The sequence below is a fragment of the Sitodiplosis mosellana genome, unplaced genomic scaffold, assembly GCF_009176505.1.
Source record: "Sitodiplosis mosellana isolate CC-2019 unplaced genomic scaffold, AAFC_SMos_1.0 Smas_scaffold_6102, whole genome shotgun sequence".
In the NCBI taxonomy this organism is placed as follows: domain Eukaryota; kingdom Metazoa; phylum Arthropoda; class Insecta; order Diptera; family Cecidomyiidae; genus Sitodiplosis; species Sitodiplosis mosellana.
Window position 1 is genome coordinate 764,081 of NW_022601343.1, and position 19,589 is coordinate 783,669.

The following is a 19,589-nucleotide window of genomic DNA, read 5'->3' on the forward strand; positions in this document are numbered from 1 at the left end:
ACCAACTCCATATCACTTAAGAATACATTTTAAAAATAATACTTGTATTAACGATTTGTTAGCCAACTGGCCTTGATTAATTTGGGGGCCTGAGTGAGCAGCCTTCTGTTGTTTACGGGAGTACGTATATTTGGTTGCGTAGGTAAGTACAAATGAAATGACTTGGTTTTCAATTGAAAAAAAAGAGCATTGATTTCATTCTATTTTCTTTTCATTCATTTCATGCACAATTACACTACGCCCGAATTTCACTCATTTTCGAGGGAAAAAATGATTGTACCTATTGTACCTATGGTCAAACGTAACCCCACATTCAACCCTAAACATATACCTGGGTTCGGATATATTTCATTTAATACTTTGACGGTTCTTCACACTTTTTACCTATTTCTATTCTTTGGGGACTCCAGGGCCCCATATGTACTTCATATGAAATTACAGATGAGCGGACTATCTGATTAAGATTAATCAAACACCCAAAATTTGCGATGATTAAGATGGCACTTAATCACTTAATCGCTATTAATCATGATTAAGTGATTGTGCAATTGATTAATTAATCATCGATGATGATTAAGTTGTTTACTTAATCACGATGTCGTCGCGATTAACTGTGACAACTTAGGTCGAGTACTATAATTTGCTACAGACACCGAATCGCTATCTCTTATCAGTTAAGCGAAAAAATGATAAGAAAACATTCGCGTTTTTCACGGTTTTCTGCGGTTTCTCGCGTATTCCGCGAAACTGATAAGAGATAACGAGATGGTGTCTTTGACAAAGTTGTACCTCTGGTCAATTACTTTAACTATGTTACGACACCAAGTCATTATCTCTTATCAGTAACGCGAAAAGCCGCGAAAACCGTGAAAAACGCGAATTTTTTTAAATAATTTTTTCACGTAATTGATAAGAGATAACGTCTTGGTGTCTGTGGTAAAGTTGTAGTACTCGACCAGAGCTACAACTTTGCAATAACAATCATCCATTATTTCATATCAATTCCTTGAAAAATGAGAAACTATGAATTCGCGTTTTTCAAGTTTTCGCGGCTTTTCGCGTAACTGATAAGAGATAACGACTTGATGTCTACGGCGAAGTTGGAGTACATAAACTAGTCTACACTGCCACAGACACCAAGTCGATTTCTCATATCATAGTCCAGTTATAATATAAAAAAGCCATGGGGCCCTGTGATCCCCAAAGAACAACAGCGTAACATGTTTTTCGGAAGGCTGTATTTTACACATACTCACACATATGCATATGTGTATATGTCATTCGTGTAGAGAAATGTTCAATCTATACAATGAGACTTAACTCCGGTTGGTTTTATACACTGTTTAGTACTTTTATTCAACTTTAAATTTCGCTTGGGGCCTGGATTCCTCAAAAACCGTCATAGTATTAATAATTGTTACTTGGGTAGCGGCATAATAGCAATGATATTTTTAAAAAAAAACCAGCGTTCCCTTTTCGTATACAATATATTTATGACTATCCCTCAAGTAATATCAAGATTTATTGTACGAATTTAAACAAATGATCCTATCAAATGAGAGCTCTGTAGAATAGCACAACGATCGTCCCCTTCGAACTTCAGTGTTTCGCCATTTAAAACAATAAAAAAAATTAAATCCATATCCTCTTACAGTTGTTTCCATTTGAACTATGGTATATTCACAGATGAATTCATCATCAATCGATAAATGAATTTACCAGATGAATTGTATGCGTTGCGTTAATGTAACGTATCCATAAGAAAATTCGTATTTGATTTCAGGTTTATCAAGCCAACTATGAGGCTAAATTCGGCAAAAATTAACATTCCCACGGGGAATGAGTAGTACTCATTGAATACTGAAGATTTTTTCTTTCAAAACTATTTGTGTGAGGTTGGATCCACCTGCTCCACAAAATCCACCCACTGCCAGCTCACCCCTAAGTCCACGATTTTCAAAATCGCCATCACTGTTTACCACCAATAGTGACAGTGCATAGCGGCAGGTTAAAAGAGACCTACACCCAAAACTTGAACGAATTCTGCCGAAGTGAAACTATTCTGATTGGATCGAAAGATTTGCTTTTTTGTGCTTTAAATCATATTGGTTAAAATCTCCTGATTTGAATTGAAATCCAATTTTAGCTTTATATCATCTCTGCTGCGAGCGCCATCTAGTGAATGTACCGTGCGCTAGTGTGAACGTATGTAAGCACACGAAGGAAGCATGCACGTTTTTTTTCCATTCCAGGAAATAAACGGTTTGGATCCTCTTTGATAATTTTCGACGCAAAAAAGTCGGTCTCTTTCATGCCGCTGCTTCAAATATGTTTGAAGCCGAATGCGGTGTTCCATTTTTTTCTTCAAAAACTTTGATATTATTCCGGTAATTTTTCATTGTGATGATTAAGTTCTTTGCTCATTTTACGTTCTGTTCAAGACTGTTTTTTTCAGCTTCTAACTTAATTTCATTTTGATGATTGGAGTTCCATTTTATTTTTTTTTGGCGCGCCTATACTACGCGGTACTTCATTTTCAGTGTAAGTAGGTAGTAGTTGTAATTTAATTAAACCCAAATTACAGTACTACAATTTTTCCAAAGTTGTCACTCCATCTCCGCTTTGTGGCCGAAGCTAAACTTAATTATAACGATCATTCTAATTTCGGAAAGAGGTGAGTAAAAAATAAAGAAACAGACGTTTTGGTTTTTGATTTGAAATGATGACCTCTAATGGAGAGCATTACATGATGAGTGATAAACGCATCATCAAATATTACTCGCGCCTCGTGTACTTGAACGAAACAATTCATTTGGATTGTTTATAATTCAGAATAATGCATTAGGTTGTATAGTGTAAGAAAAAGTGAGCAACACGTGCCACTGTTCTGAACAAGATGAGAGAAGAGATGACATATTGAAGAGTAGACAAAAAATGAATAAATTAATGGTTTGAAATCAGAGCGAAAAACAAATTCACTACATTTTGTCAATGAAGACTGTGCAAAGAATATTCGATTGACGTAATTGTGTGCTACATCAAATAAGATGTGCGACGCCCATGGGATGCATTAAGTTTCGTGTAGGTTCAAATTCACACATTAAACCGATCATATCAAATCACATATATTTGTATTTTTTGGCGATGATGACGACCAATTGTGTCGAGGGAGTTTCACTACTGAGCACGTGGTACAGCCACATTTTGTTAAAAAAAAACGCACATTTTCCAACATCTTCAATTCAATTGGGCCGCGCTAAACGAAGTGAATCAGTATACAACTCAGCTATCGCATAAACACATGAAATCTAATCCACTGTCAGATTGTTCAAATATCCATGCACTCTTGAGAGCTACAACTTTATCAATACAGTGCGTGGTTGCTTACGCGAGAATTTATCGAATGTAAATGTGCGTGGCGAGGAAAAAAAAAGAAAAAACGTACGATGTAATTGAGAGTGATATTGATTGCTTCTAATGAGATTTGTGGCCTACGGCAAAAACCGCAAAATCACTGTCGATTCGACCACAAGGGATTTGCACTGGCGTAGAATGTTCTCACTATTCATGGACATAATTGATCGTCTTTTTTGCCAATTATCTATATTTTTTTCTGCTGCCATTGAATTTTATTTGAAACGAATCTACAGAGTGTGGGCTTGTGTCAGATTACAGCTATGGTGTGGTACAACTACTCAAATTTCGCTATTTCGTCTCAACATGGTTTGTACATTGCACTTTCTTTTCCATTTCTCCGGAGTTCATCAGAAGAAAATGCGTTTTTTTTCGTTTTTTTTTTTTCATTCCGTCCAAAACAAACTGTATTTGTAACAAATGTCAAAATATACATCGGAAGTTTATAGCTAGCGCTACCAAATAGATTCGTCTCATTTATGACAGATGAAAAAGATGTGCCACATCACAAATTGAGATGAAAATTGGAATCTAAACCGAATCACGATCTCGGTTGCGTGGGCCACAATACATGCATTTACCCCCCCCCCCACCCTTTTGAATGTTAATGTGTTTGATTAGCAAACGATTGGAATAATAACACCTGTTGACATTCAACACTCTCGCGTTTTTTTTATTCATAGAGTTATTCTTTCCCATCTATGATATTCTATCAATTCTTTCTGCAGCATCATCATACACTGAATCATGAATACGAGCTCAATTCATAAATGCAAACAAGCAAACAACACGTGTTGTTTACGTTGGAAACGAGAGAAGAAAAAAACATGAAGCGACCGAAAAATCGACCACAAGATCCGAACCTGCAACTTTTCGAGTAGTTGGTTTTTTTCTCGTTTCTTCTCCTTTTTTTCACTTCCATTCATCTGTATTTTCATATGACGTGAGCGACGACACATTCGCCTGAAGGAACCTAAACAAATACGTTGGTTTGGATTAAAACGATAATGTTAAAGGAGAAGAAAAAAAAAATGGAAGGTCGCCCATGCGTCTCCGCGATTTCTTATTTTTCGAAATAAGAAAATCGGTTTTTAATAATAATATGTTTACTTAAATGCTGTCAGTTTGTGTGTTTTTTTTCGTTACAATTTCTCTCTCTCTCTCTCTCTCTCTCTCTCTCTCTCTCTCTTTCTTTAGTGCTGTTGTTGTGTTATTGTGCCATCAAATGCATAAATACACAACAATATACGCTCTTCGTGGCTGCTGGCGCGTAAGTGTGCTACGTGCGATGGAATTCGTTAGATGAATTTTGCGCAGAATCCTTGAAAGATGAGATAGAGCTCGACTACCAGCGACAATTTCGTTGATTTCAGTATCCTCTTGTTGATTCTGGTGTGGATGGCATGCATATACACCACCATTCAGTCCATCCGCTTCGTTTGCTTGAATTCAGTCGGTCGTCGTACCGTTTCGAATTGCATGTGCGATTCCAGCACCAGCATATCGTTTCGCCTATAAATTGAATTACTCGCATCACAAGTCAATCAGGATATAGCGAGCTCGTGAATTGAAAACACATATCAATTATCAGTGTGAGTGTCATTTTGATGTTTCTGATCAAGCATTTTTCGCGCTTGATTCCAATTTTCAGGGAAAAATAATAATAACGAGTTAACGAGTGTGTGAACCCCTGCGACGACATAACATTTAAATATACCGTTTTCTTTATTTATTTTTTTTTCAATTCCAAGTCATTTGTTTTTTCACTCTCTCTCTCTCTCTCTCTCTGTCGTGAACAAATAACTACGCTTTATTTGAAGAAGAAACACGTATCAAAGTTAAATGTAAATATAAACTGATTTGAACAAAAACAAATAAAAACTGTGTACTGAAAAGTAAGTTCGTTTTGAAATCGTTTCTTTTTCAAATGTGACTTCACCGCTTTTTACCATAGACAGTGACAATTGTTCCGCAAAGTTTTACCGGATTTGAGTAACAAAGTTTGAAAAAGAAGTCTTAAACACTCAAATCCGCTTTTGAAGCATCTTTTGTGCATTGGTGCAAAGTTTTATAAAAAAAATACACACAAGTACTTTGGTTTTGTTTAATGAAGAAAAAAAATAAGTTATTCTAGTGCTTAAGGTTCGATCGAGAAAAGAAATCATTTGGCAAAAAAAATGGATAAAACGAAAAATATCAGAAAAATTATGTTTAAAATGAGGGAACTTAGAAAAATTCATAATGATGTAGAATTTTCTGTGATATTCCGATTATTTTCAACATAATTTCTATCCCACTCAACTTTGTAATCTGCCACATTTTCTTCATGGCAACGGTAAATAGTTGCCAATGTTTCGTAAAAATGTTGTACATGGTTGTACAAAGACACCCCAGCAAAAGTTTTTAATGATAGCCAACTTTCACTTCATTCTTAATAAGAAGACGGATTAATGAGGATGTTTTACCGCCTTTTTGTTTCTTTTTTTTTCAAACGGATGAAATATGACGACGATTAATTAATCAGCGCCAAGCCATGCGAAATTTAAGTCTGCTGTGGACGGCCATAAATCAAAATGAAGTGCAAACTTAAGGAAATATTTTATAATTGGCGGTGGCTGTGGTATGCATCACTTGATGCCAATGCTTCCGGAACGCATATACTCAGTATAATATAAGCGCAAATAACGCAACACTGAAAATATCGCGATACTCGTCTCATGTGATACTCAGAATATACGCTCCGTTATGATACATTGCTTGATAGATATCAACTTGGCTCAAACTTGCCAGCTTGATTATGATTTACGAAACTATCGAACATAATTCATGAACGTTCAAAATGAACTATTTGAAAATTCACGCAACATTTTTCGCATAAAATGAAGAAAAGTCCCCAATTCAATTGATAGAGATCATACATTTTTATTTTTGTCTCCTAAATAAATGCTTGTGTTTTATTTTTCGTGTTATTCACAATAGCTGTATATAAAATACTAAAATCAAGATGTGTGGAAATCCAATCAATTTGTTGCTGTTCATTTTCACCGTTACAGCACTTTACATCGGCAAGGTGAGTATCAACCATGTATTTAACCAGTTAATTCATATTCTGTTTCGTGGAAAAGCGCGAGACGTTCATATACATTTAAAAAAAAATATTGCAAACAATGTTGCTGTAGTTAATCAAATAGGAGTGAAACGGTTTTACTTGAGCTTCAACATGTTGTATTTTGTAATGGCAACGACAGTTCTTTGATTTCAAAAGTCTCTCTACTGCTCTTTCTTCGAATGCTGTACACCGAAAATGATTAAATTTTTATGGACGACGTTTTTTTTTCTTTCACTAAAATGACGAGGGTTCTGTATGCTTTCTCTCTACACAGTCAAATAATTGCTTGGGCAGAAGCCATATTCATTCAAGTTCTGAGGAAAAGTCAAAGGCGTTCTTCAATTCATCTTGTCAAAACACGAAAGCAATATTACTTACCGACTGACGACGCACGCACACAAGCAATTCTCCATTTTTGATTTTGTGGCTCCAAAAGCTGGAGCCAGAGCCAGATCGAAATGAAATGTACCTGACTACGTTTAATGTCTATTCACACACAGCTCACGTTGTTAGACATGTATGGATTTACTTTGTGACAATTCTCATTCAATAATAAATGATGAAATGTGAAATTCCACTGAATAGAAGAATTTCTGGGAAAAAGCAAGCTAGTTACGGCGAAACAACCCCTTTTCTTCGTCGAACAAACAGTAAGGACTCAAGTCGCTTTTGGTGAGCGAAGAGAAGAAGGGAAAAGTGAGAAACAGAGTTAGTTCATCCTCCGCACTTTCTTTTCGTTATGATTTCTTACGGCTAATTGCTTTCAATGCGAATTTAATAAAATAACCTTCGCCGAATTTTTTCATTCCGGCATAGTCATGATCTTAATTCGTTTATAGTATATGGGAGCAATATTGGTATAGCATACACAAATATATGTTGTAATCCAAGCGTTGCAGATCCTGTCTGCCTATCCATCCAACATTCACTAAAATTCACTCAACATGTCATCGTATTTGACCGGTGTAAAATGCGTGAATTTGTCTTAACATGTCTCAAAACCGAAAAACCGACAAAACACTCAATCTTTTGGTCCATTAAATATGTTGTTGCTGCTGCTGCTTGCTGTCGGGTAAGTGCATTAAACCATGACATTCCACTTATGTCACTCAAGAACGCCCATAAAACATTTGATAACAGAATTCCGTACTTATCTCCGTTTTGCTTGTGTTTGTACAAACAAATAGCTGAATTTGTCACTCGGGTCACACTTGCAGCGAGAGAAAACAGGAAGCGAATCGAGAATGCCAAATAGATTTGGCCTTCGCATTGAAATGGAAATGATGTGCGCGAAAATCAATTTTGGCATGAAACATGGCACAATTGGAGGAGAGCAAGCTCTTCAAAAAAGACTTCAACAAGTGAATGGCTTCAATACATTTTTTTTATTCCTGCATCACTTGTGTTATGAACTTTCGTTCTATTTTTAACTCTTGGTATGTTGTAATTTTGATGAAAAAGTCTTTATTGGCGAAGCGAAAAAAGAGAGAGAGAGATGATGTGCTCTTGCAAAACCATTCTATTCGTTCATCGTTATCGTCAAAAGTTTGTTCTTACAAAAGGAAAACTAATTATTTGTATTAAACTTCGGAAAAAAGCACTTTGTCGGCTTCGAACATATGTACAATGATGTCTCATTACAAGTGGTAATTTTAATTTCCGGTATTTCACACACCCTTCGTAACAGATTGAGAAGAAAAAGGAAACGGAAAATGTCATTTCAAAGCGGCAAAATCTAATTAGTAAAAAAAATGTTGTGTGATTTACATAAAAAAACGCCACCCGAAAAATAAAAAGGACAAATCAATTGGAACAACAGTCGCATTCAATGAATGTGTCATTTTCAATTAGAGAAACTTCAACTTAGGGTGATGAAGCAAATCGTCTTCGAAATTTTTTGGGCTTGGGTTCTTAAATCTTGTCTAATTGTTCTAGAAATTGAATTTATGCAACTCCCAAATTTGCAACAACCCTCAATGATGACCTTAAAATTTGTGGCATTTCAAGATTGAAAAAAATTATGTAATGGACGTACCTTCACTCCACTCATAGGTCTTTCGCTAGAAAAGAAAAAAAGTACATATTTTGGAGCAATTGAAAAATGCTCGCAATGCTGTAGCCACTCGGTGGTCAATTCAATATCATTTTGTTTTCCATTCTAATTAAATTGCCCAAAGTGATTAGAGAGAAGTGTTACTGCAGGAGCCAATCAATCTAATTAGGTACATTCTGCTAAACTTCTTTAAACACTTAATTATAATAATTCTACTTTTTTTTCTCGAAGAAATGAGCGTTGCCGCAACAGTATCTCCAAATTGAGTAGCCCATAAATGGGACTGGATTATAATTTTATATCACTGTAATTAGTGGTAGCAATAGGCACAATACGTAAAACTCACATTTACTGCCCATCATTTTTCGACTATTTAGTTGTGCGTTTGTATTTACTGAAGTAAGAGAAAATTAAGGGCAAAAAACAACAACAACAGCAACAACGTCGAAAAGAACTACGAACAGAAAGATAGAGAATGAACATGACACGAAAGCAGAGCAATCACAGTCGCACCAAATCAAAGGCGGGAGAGAGAGAAAGAGAGAAATGCTCACCATCCATATGAACATTAACTTCTGTTTTTCTCGCGCGATCCGAAAATGAAATTACCACATGTTTACCTACTAAACGTCCTTTATTAGATTGAAAGAAGCCGAAACGGCTAGAGACGGAAAATAAAATCAAAGCAAAAAACAAAAGACAACAGTGGAAGAAGACGAAGAGAGAGAGAAAAGAAAACCTATGGCAGAGAAAATAGACAATGAAAATTATGTTTTCTCAGTGCACAATATATGTAATTATATACGTATTAACACCAAATCACAATCATACAGCCGAATAACACAGATAAGTGTACAGATGCGCCACTCTATCGTGTCGAAGGCGTAAACCACGTAACCTGTAAGATTAATCGATCTTTTTTTCCTGGTCGGGTCTGTTTGTAATCTTTTTTTTCATCTCCAGCGTTGAGCAGCGATTTTTTTTTTCATCTCCCAAATCTGGATCTTTGGTGTATCTAGAATACCTTCTTTGAACTTTCTTCATTGTTTTTGGAAAGAAGTCGAAAAAAAATGTAACATTCAGCAATGTTCTTATTATTTTAAAAAAATACCGGAAATTCGCATGAAACTTCAACTTATTACTTTTTACTCTGCAGATCTAAAATGCGAATTTCTCATCCAAATTCTTTTTTTTTTGTTCGGCAATTAGCATTAAAATCATACATATTTTTTTGTTGCGTGAAACTGTAAAAATTTTATTCTCTTTTTGCAATCACACATTCCAACGACGGTCGTTTTGGCCGCGCAACAAAAACGAAGTTGTTTAGAATAAAGAAATGTTTTGTGAGACCAAAAATGTTAAAGTCCCATGGCCTGGGAGTTTTGTGTAAAGTTTCTATGTGAAACCGTTAGGGATGAAGATGAACCTTTTATTGAACAGACAACGCGGTGCCGACAAAGGGAGCCTTCGGTCGACCGACGTGAAAGCAAAATCAAAACAATCACACACCGAAAATTAATTGGAAATAGTGAAAATGCAGAAGAAAAAGGTACGGATTTTTTTTTTGAAAAATGATTAGATGTCGTTTACCTGTTACACGCTAACGCTGGAAAGAATGAGAGCATTTATATGTTGACTTTGAAAAAGCAAAATTGTACGCAAAATAATAACGTTATATAAGTTAAATCCCTCAATTTATCATATAAAAGGCTGCATATATCTCAAGAGAGAGTGTGCTGTGTGAATGTTTCCAGCAAACAGGAAAACGTTTTCAATTATCGCGAACTACCTTTTCGATTCACCAAACAATCACGTTCGAAATGAGCGAGTTCGTATTTTCAAGTGGTTTTTCTTTCTTTTCTCTCGCTCTATCACTCTCTCGCTCTCTCGCTCACTCGCTCAATATCTCGTCTTCATTTTTGTGTGATAATTGTGTGATCATTATCCGTACAGTGCTTCGGTTCTTTGCTTTTCAAGTGGCGGCACGGTCTTGCTACACACACTCTGATTTTTTGTTCTTTTTTTTTCTCTCATTTTTATTCGTGAAAAAATGATTTATTACATTTTCGGCTTTCACAGTGCTTCATAGATATACATACTTTTTTGTATGTTACATTTTCCGTTGTTTTGAACGGATTTTTTTTCTTCTCATCTCAATGGTGAATGATTCCACCTCTTTATTCATTTGAAATGTGCACAAGATTGACTGAAGCAGAAACAGGTAGCATCTGCTTTGGAATCGTCGGTTTTTTCGGTCGTTTCGTTCTGTGCACTTGCTGCTACACCGTATACCGGAATGTTGATGAAGTTTTTCAATTCAAATGTAGAGCACAAATTTCCAGTTGATTTGATTGCTTGAAAAATCGAATCAACCTCCCTTAATTTGGAATCGAGATTATCGCTCTACAGTGCAACATAAGCAGACAATAGGCAAAATTTTACCGATCGAAGGTTAAAATTTGGTAAGTCAGCGCACGTTTTTTTCGTACAATAATGACAACAACAACAACGAATTTCTTTAAATTTGAGGTGAAATGCCGAGAAGAAAAAGCGGAAAAACTAATGAAATCAATTTGTTGAAACCGAGATATTGGTTCCAGCATATTTGACAACACCAAACGAGAGGGAAAGAGAGAAAAAGGTGCAAGGACGACAACTTCACAAAATTAATGTGAATTACGTGCTCGTGGCCCACATGCCATTTGCACAGCTCGTAGCATTGAGAAAATGTCAAACACATACACACATTTGTTCCGTTTATGCCATTGTTTTGCATTAATCGTTATTTGAACTGTTTAATAAATAACATTGAGTGCTATTGCCACTGCATACAATATGTGTGGAAGTAAGAATTGATTTCAAACAATGTTCATTCATTCCGGTGTATTCGGTGTGTTTGGTACGAGTTGGGTTGATGTTTGTGCTTATCGTGTAGTGAGCTTTCTAGCCTACATTGTGTGACAGTGGGATATTGTTGGCATTGTTTGCCACTTGATAAAGCGACTGCTGCGTTTCTCATTTTAATTGTGATTTTGTCATCAGGTTTTTGTATTGTGAACTTTTGCAATTATTTATTAAGCCAATGAAGCAAAATTCGATTTGAACGCCGATTTTCATGTGTATTTTATTAAATTTCCATTTTTGATCGTTATCTGTATCCCACATTCATCCCGAAAATGGAGGCATTCTCCACTCACACACACCCATTGAGGCAAACAGAAAATTTACAATAAATAAAAGATTCATGCATTTTTCGTTTATTCGTTTAATGGTATAATCCATGGCACAGGTGCACGCTGAATACGATTTAAACGGTTTGTCCGCATGCGAACAGGAACAGATTGCACGACAGATATTTTATCCAAAGAGTGGAAACGAGATGCACGTAAGTAATCTACTCTTTTTACATATTTATTTTAAATAATTCAGGGCGGTCGTGCCGTTGGGTATTTCGAATGCAGCAAAAACAGAAAAAAAATTATTGTTAAAATGTACTGAAACTTTTAACTAGGCCAATGCCTAGGGGCTTCACACGATTTTGCAGAACGCAAATAACTCTGAAAAAATAAAAATAATAGTGAATCAAACCTTCAACCGAAAATTTGAACGACTTTTAAAGGATTTTGGTGGATTACGGTGAATATTGGAACATTTTTTGACTATACAATCTGCACAAATTTACTGGTATGCACGTCAATCTTAAACATCTATGTATATTTAATAATATTCATTAGACTGTAATGTCAAAAAATGTTCGAATATTCACCGTTATCTACCAAAATCGTTCAAATTTACGGTTGAAGGTTTGATTCACTATTATTTTTATTTTTCATACGTATACACGTAAATTTGACATATCTATGTATATTCAGTAATATTCATTTGTCGTTCACGATAAATATTGTTGAATATACATGGATATTTCGGATTCACATGCATACCATTGAATTTCTAAGTTATTACTTGATGCGATCGGATATAAAAGATGAAAAAAATGATTTTACCCTCTAGGCCAATGCACTGAGGAATCAGCTGAAACAAATCATAGAGAACTATTTAATCGCAAACGATGGCATTCAGTATGTGGACGATGAAAATCAGCCCACCTATGACAGCATCGATTTGGATGCACTGGAAAAGCATGCGGCTGCTATTCTCAATGAAAAACGCAATGTGGCTGCCATGGCACGTTTGGGTTTAATGCGTGAAGCGGCCAAACGTTCGTTGGCAACTCTTGCAAAAAATGGTCAATTGCCGCCTCGTGAAAACGATGACAACGGTGATGTATCATCTGGTCCATGGAACAATGATAAACGAAACATTGGATCGATTGCACGCGGTGGATCGATTACTGGTGGTAAACGAAATGTTGGAGCACTGGCCAGAGATTTTCTTTTGCCACCGAATGGAAAGCGAAATCTGCCATCAATCCTACGATCGGGTGGAGGTAGCAGCACCAGCAGCACTAACGGTCCACAACAGCCTAAACGCAATGTCGGAACATTGGCACGAGACAACCTGCTCCCATACTATCATCAAAGCAAAAATGAGAAACGTGACGTGACAGCAGCCAACAATAAGCGTATGTTACACTAAGCTAAGCAGTAAAAAAGACACACACGCAACAGAAAAAATAATCAACTGAAAATGTATTCATCAAACTTTGTTTACTTTTCTCTTCTGATAAAATCTTCGATGGTTTTTGTATGCCGTACGGGGATTTGGATGTGGGCAACATATATCCATACCATACGCAAACGCAAATTTACAGACTCGATGGAGGAAAAACGTAATATCGGCTCCGTGAAGAACGCACATAGCAGCAGCAAAGTGAAACGTGACACGACCTACGACGATTTTCCCGATGAAAGTGAGATTGATACGCAGACTTATCAAGCGGCTCCATTCAATTATAATGACTTGAATGAACTCTACGCATACTATGGAATGCCAGACATCTCAAACGAAAAACGCTTTCTTGGTAAGTGGTTCATTATTATTTGTCTCTACGCTCTATTGTCCAAATGAACAAAAAAAAATATCAAAACCAAATCTGGTTGAATTAAGTTATCTACTAGTCATTTACTAACGTTATTACGTTATTTCGTGGATATATTGAAATATGCGAACGTCTCACACATATTCGTCAACAACAACAACAACAACAAAAAAACCCACACATTCGACTGAAAGGTTCGATAGTTGACGATGGATGGTCACCATCGTATCGTGCGCCGTCTGCTGAAAAGCGAAATATTGGTTCATTGGCGCGTCAGGGTTTGTTGCGTTCGGATGTCAGCAACTATCTGAATCAAAAACAGTATCGGCAACAGAGTAAGAAACGACATCTCGGCGCATTAGCCAGGTCTGGATGGTTGCCAGCATTTCGATCAATTCGTGGCGGTAGATTCAGTCGATCGGGCCGTGGCAGGGCGAGGTCTCGAACAGTAGGCTTTTATTAATCCAAGCTCTTTTCTTCCTGTCTCGTTGTCGCTGTTAACACATATTCACAATCTGTACTGTTTAGTATATACCATACCATATATTTGTTCGATACACACTCACCACTTTAACTCATTCTCAGGTTCAATTTTCGGTTTTTTGGTTCTCGATTTTTCGATTTTCGGCTTTACTTTTCCATTTCGAGGTTTTATTTTCTGATTTATTTATTATATATATGTTTATTTTGTACCTATATCTCTAGTTGATAACCACATTGCGCTGACGAAAATTCAATTTCTCAACTCATCACCGCAATGGAAGCTCCTCCACAGAGCAATTGCACATCCAATCCCTCGTAATGCTCTCTGATGGTTATTCCGCTGTAAGAAGCTGTCAATAACAAACTTTTGGCACACCGAGCAAATGAGAATTTTTGTGTGTATGACAGCCGTAGACTATACATGTACCAAAGACGGAGCTACAGATCGGTTTATGCGACCAAAAATCGGCAAATGTCCTGATTTTTCTGATTTATTTTTGAATATGGTAATGGATGTTTTTCCTCTGCTCTCTACAACATCAAATGCGAAATTTCAGCGAAAATAGATGACGAGAATCGCAATTCATCTCTTTTTTGCCCACGCTCTCGTTTCTCGTCGGTTGGAACAATTGACGAGTTCCGTGTTTGTGCACAGTTTACAGAGAGAAGCTCAAATGTAAATACAGAGAAAAAAAAGTTTGTGTCGCTGCATTTTTTCTCGTACCATATTTCCAGACCAATAACCATTAGACCCAACTCATGAACTCTATTACTTGGGAAGTATTTTGATTTTTCAATCAAGAGAGCGAGAGCGAAAAATGCAAATCACGAAAAATTGGTAAATATCGAGCTCGACGAACTTCAACCAAATCAATATTTCGATTACTCAAACCAAGAATTATCCATCACGGCGTAGGCGCAAATTTTCCGCGATGTACGCAATTTTTGCGGCGAAAGAAGACAATTAAAAAAAGAAGCAGCACCCGGATAGCAATAGTAAATAAATGAAATGTTCAAACTATCAAACAAAAGATTGTAATATTATGAAATGTTTCAACTCATTTCGACGAAAACAAAGGTAGAGAGGAAAAGAGAGGCACAAGCTATGCAACGATGTGCAGAATTTATTTGTTTGAACATGAACCGTTTGGATCATAAAATGTGAATGGAAGATGTGAATGTGCGGATTGAAGTTTCATGCTCAGTCTTTATATTTCAAGAGGAAAAAACAGTTTTATGGATGAGACGAGAGGAATTCAGTTCGTTAGCAAGTAATCTATGGATGATTGTTGTTGATTCGTCCCGAAATGTTGGTGTTTTTCGCGCATTAATTTAAACTTTTATTTCCTATATATCACACAGACAATGGGCTGTGTGACGCACTGTCGTTATCGAATTTGGCAAAGGCATTAGTGCAAGACGATGAAAAGACACCAGAAATTCCACCGAACAAAATTTTGTCTGAAATGAATGTCGCAAATACGACGTATCCGAACTGTTGTTGTACGATGTGGATGAATGCTCTTTGTGCTCAAGTAATTAAATTTCGACACACACATACACACATTCAGCACTGAATGGCGTCTCGTACGTGATATTGCAACTGCTATGGCCCCATTTTCGCTCGGCATCCGAGTAAACACACATTTAATCACTGTTAATCAGACGACAAAGTTAACGCACAGCAACGTATCTACTCCCGATCATCTCGACGTGAACGAGTGGGCGGTGGACGTCTTTTCGAAATACTACTCCATCGAATATGTGCACGTAATTTGAGTGCACCAATTGATTGTTGCAAATCCCTTTTACTTTGATAGACACTAAACCCAAGCACACAATGTCCTCCAAATGTACAATTTCACCAAATTCGTGTCAGACTCTGCACTCTGTCGGCCTCTCCCTTTCTCTTCGTTGAGATTAACAAAATTGACTTACACGGAGAAATCAATCGTTAGATTACAACATGTTGAAGAACTATCGAGGGAAAAACACATCATTTAACCATTCTAAAACAAATGATGTTGTCAACTAGATAAATTCTTTTTTTATTGTTTCATTATCATTAAATATATTTCTTTTATTTCAATCTGTTTTTTTCGGTTCCATTTCTTCCAAATGAGTGTTTTAATCTTTTGTGCATAGTAATACTTACTGTGCATTGGAGTGCGGCAACGATGAAGTGTGGTGAATAATCGATGTAATTTATTGACGTACAAATCATCATATGTCTTCCATTCGTCAGCCATCAAACCATCCATTTAGCCACATTATCGTTAGATTCATAATACGTAGATATTCGTTGTAATGTTATTGAGTTTACTATTTGGAATGCAAGCATCTATCTGTTTATCGCGTTATTCGGAGTTGATTCCTTCCCGATTCGTAGAAATATTCTTTACTGAATGAGCAAAGCTTATTTACAACGCAGAAAAATGACTGAATTTCGATTACATATATTTTTAGAATTTTCCAGTGTAAGCCATTTATTTTCGTCTGCATTGGATTTTATTAGTTCATAGATCTGTTGTAGCATTTGAAATATTTTTTTTTGAATAAACATGACGTATAAGTGGATCAGCGCAATAAATCTGCATCAAATTCATACGAAACATATTTTAACCATTCGTATCTTGAATGAAATGCGTTACATTCCAAGGACTTACGTGCTACTTGAGGCGAGCTTAAGCTTACGAAGAAAAAGTGCTCGAATAATTGATGAAAACCTACCAGTTTAGCATGTTTATGTCGGTTCAAGTCGTTTTGATCCTAGAATTTCTGTGCTCTTTAGTTGCCAAATGATTGTTGTTAGTAGAAATAACTCCACCCAACTCCACTCCTGTATCTGTCTCTTGAAATGTTGGATTTTTCTTTGAAATGTTTGTTCAAATTGTAGCTGTAGGAGCGAGTGAGATTTAAGAAAAAATCATTTGCTACCATAATGTGTAGTATTTCAACAAAAGTCAAATCATTTGACTCTTACTAATGATTCTTTCTTAGATTCAAGTCACTCATACGCAAATAATACTGTGGCACCTCATATACATTATTAATCAATATTTATGTGTTTTTTTTTCGAAATAAAAACAAAAATTAAATCAAATCAACGTGGATGTTTTGGATGCAACAGGGAGGATTTTACCGCCGACCTCATCAACAAGAGCGACCAATCGTCGCGGGCGTTTGTGAACGATGTAGACAGCAACAACCAATCCTTTCAAGCTCGTTAAGTTGGGCAGCGCCGGGCCTATCGCATTGGGGAACACCACCAAAACTAACAGCGATACAACAGCGTAGCTTTCGCGGACCTTTTCATCCAAACGATGAACTATTTTAATCTCATATCCACGTTTTTTCCGAAACCTCTCTCCAATTAGACATCCCAAATAGGCAACACAATTTTTCTTTCTGATTTCTACAAATCATTTTCAATTTTCTAATCGCTCTTTCGATTTAATATGAATCTAATGCGTGTTGATGTCAACATTTCTCGCACACACGCACACCAGTGACAATAAATATCAATCCTGACATTTGACAATATCACAACAGATAAGCTTTAACATAAACAATTGAAAAGAAAAGAAGATGAACAAATGAAAATCACAAATACAATTTACAATCAACAAAAAAATGAACGATCACGCTGACAATAATATAAATTAATTCTATGTATACACACACATATATATTACAAGAAAAAACAAAAAAGATAACTTAAGGTGCTTGAAATTAGAAGAAGAAGAAAAAGTAAAAAACAACATATATTTAAAGTTAACGCAGTGTATTAATCAATGTGTTTGTTCTCATTCAATAGAAACATCTGAATCTTATATACTATACACAATATTAGTGATGAAAATCATATATATATATATACAACACATATTTTTGACAATATCAACAAACACACACACACCATTGAATAGACAAAGTATAAAAAAATTGAGATGATATTTTTCGATAAAATGTTTATTATGATATCAATTTTCCTAACAACAACAATAACAATGAATACTCACTCACACAGCCACAAATGATTTCGAACGGGCAAACATTTCGCATGGATAACATTTTGAATGATTGGCTGGATTATTCATGCGAAAACATTGTCTAAAGAGAATCATGCGAGTCTGCGGAGTTGAATACGAAAAATCCTATATATATTTTGATTCCCCCATAAATGTTTAACAGCATGAATATCTCCTCCACTCATCTATACGGGAAATCTCTACGATTAAAAAAAAAGATTATGTAAACAGACAGCGACTGAAAAAAAAATCATCTCAAGTGTAATGTAATTAATTTCGATATCAAAAGTATTCCATTTCTATCGTAATCTTCAACATGCTGATTAAAAGCTGATTGTGACAATAAAAACATTTCAATTAAAAACCAATTTCCCATATAAATTTTCTTATTCTCGCCGTTTCTTTTTTTTCTATTCTTAAGAATGTATATGGGATCCAAGATCCAAGAACAACTCAGATTTTGTTTTGGTTTTCGAAAACGAGCAAAAAAATGTATGCCCTGTGAAAATTGGTTTGCATGCAAATGCGCGATATAAAAATGTTAGAGTAAACACGAGATAAAATTTGTATAGGATTTTGCGCTCGTTTCACTGTGAAATTTTGTTATATCTCGTTTTTGCATACTAACCAGTTGATATCGCATTTTTGCACCACTTATGTCTCGCTTTCGAAAAAAATTATACGTTTTCCATCAACAAGAAAAAGGTTTGAACCGTTTTTGGAATCAGGTGGGTGATTTTGTGAAATAGATTGTATGACAATAAAATTGAGCATATTGAAACAAGTAAGAAAATCAAAGCTCATCAATTACTTTAGTAATACTGCATATAACAAATGACCAACATCAAAAATATCATGGGACTGTTCATTTTGTGTTGTTTAGTATCAATGTAAAAGTGGTTGTCATTACTTTTTGAGCGTCAATAGTGGAAGGTCACTAAGGAACTAAATTTGAAAAAGACGCGTCAATAAAATACTAAATGCTTACCTTTAAAACCAACAAAACCTATTGCAGAGAACAAAAAGTGTATACGTTTTCTCAATTTTTGCCCCCATTATTTTTGTCTGAGCTGCAATTACTTCAATTTGATCTTCATTGATAATCATCAAATGCGAATGCTTTAATTAAAAATTTGACAAAATAATCAAGATGAACACAAACGAAATGCTTGAACATTTGTGTATTCATTAAAATGAAACAAAATCGTCACAAGACAATAAGACATAATGAGAGATTTTCACCTAATTCCATTCCTTCAGTGTCCTTTGAACTCTATCCACCTATATTATTGTTTGATTTTATCATCCAAAAAAAAAACACTTTAAAGAATGTCATCAGTCGTTCAATCAATTTGAGTCCGAATCAAATTATAAACGGACTTAGCAGCGACTTAAATAAAGTGTTACCCATTTGCACGTAATTAATAAACGAATCATTTAGATTATCAAAGGAGAATTGTAGTTTCCTTTCAAAAAAATCGTTGAACTTTTAGCTGCAAA

The 19,589-nt window shown here is 35.7% G+C and overlaps 1 protein-coding gene across 5 annotated transcripts; it reads left to right on the top strand.

The window, feature by feature from the left end:
• The first annotated feature begins 4,789 nt into the window (after window positions 1–4,789).
• LOC129573730 (neuropeptide-like 1) lies at window positions 4,790–19,539 on the top strand. Of its 5 annotated transcripts, none has more exons than XM_055454655.1 (7): window positions 4,790–5,309; window positions 6,394–6,484; window positions 11,866–11,961; window positions 12,588–13,158; window positions 13,348–13,557; window positions 13,770–14,023; window positions 17,189–19,539. In XM_055454655.1, the coding sequence occupies exons 2-7, from the start codon at window positions 6,419–6,421 to the stop codon at window positions 17,393–17,395; spliced, it is 1,404 nt and encodes a 467-aa protein (XP_055310630.1). In that variant the 5' UTR covers window positions 4,790–5,309; window positions 6,394–6,418; the 3' UTR covers window positions 17,396–19,539. The 5 variants fall into 5 exon arrangements, with proteins under 5 accessions (XP_055310630.1, XP_055310629.1, XP_055310631.1 ...); XM_055454654.1 differs by having other exon boundaries at window positions 4,790–5,006; XM_055454656.1 differs by having other exon boundaries at window positions 4,790–5,006; window positions 13,770–14,013.
• Window positions 19,540–19,589: the final 50 nt, after the last annotated feature.

Coding starts and splice junctions, on each gene's coding strand:
- LOC129573730 (XM_055454655.1), top strand. CDS start 6,419: ATGTGTGGAAATCCAATCAATTTGTTGCTGTTCATTTTCACCGTTACA. Junction 6,485..11,865: donor CAGCACTTTACATCGGCAAG/GTGAGTATCAAC, acceptor TCCATGGCACAG/GTGCACGCTGAATACGATTT. Junction 14,024..17,188: donor GCAGGGCGAGGTCTCGAACA/GTAGGCTTTTAT, acceptor TGGATGCAACAG/GGAGGATTTTACCGCCGACC.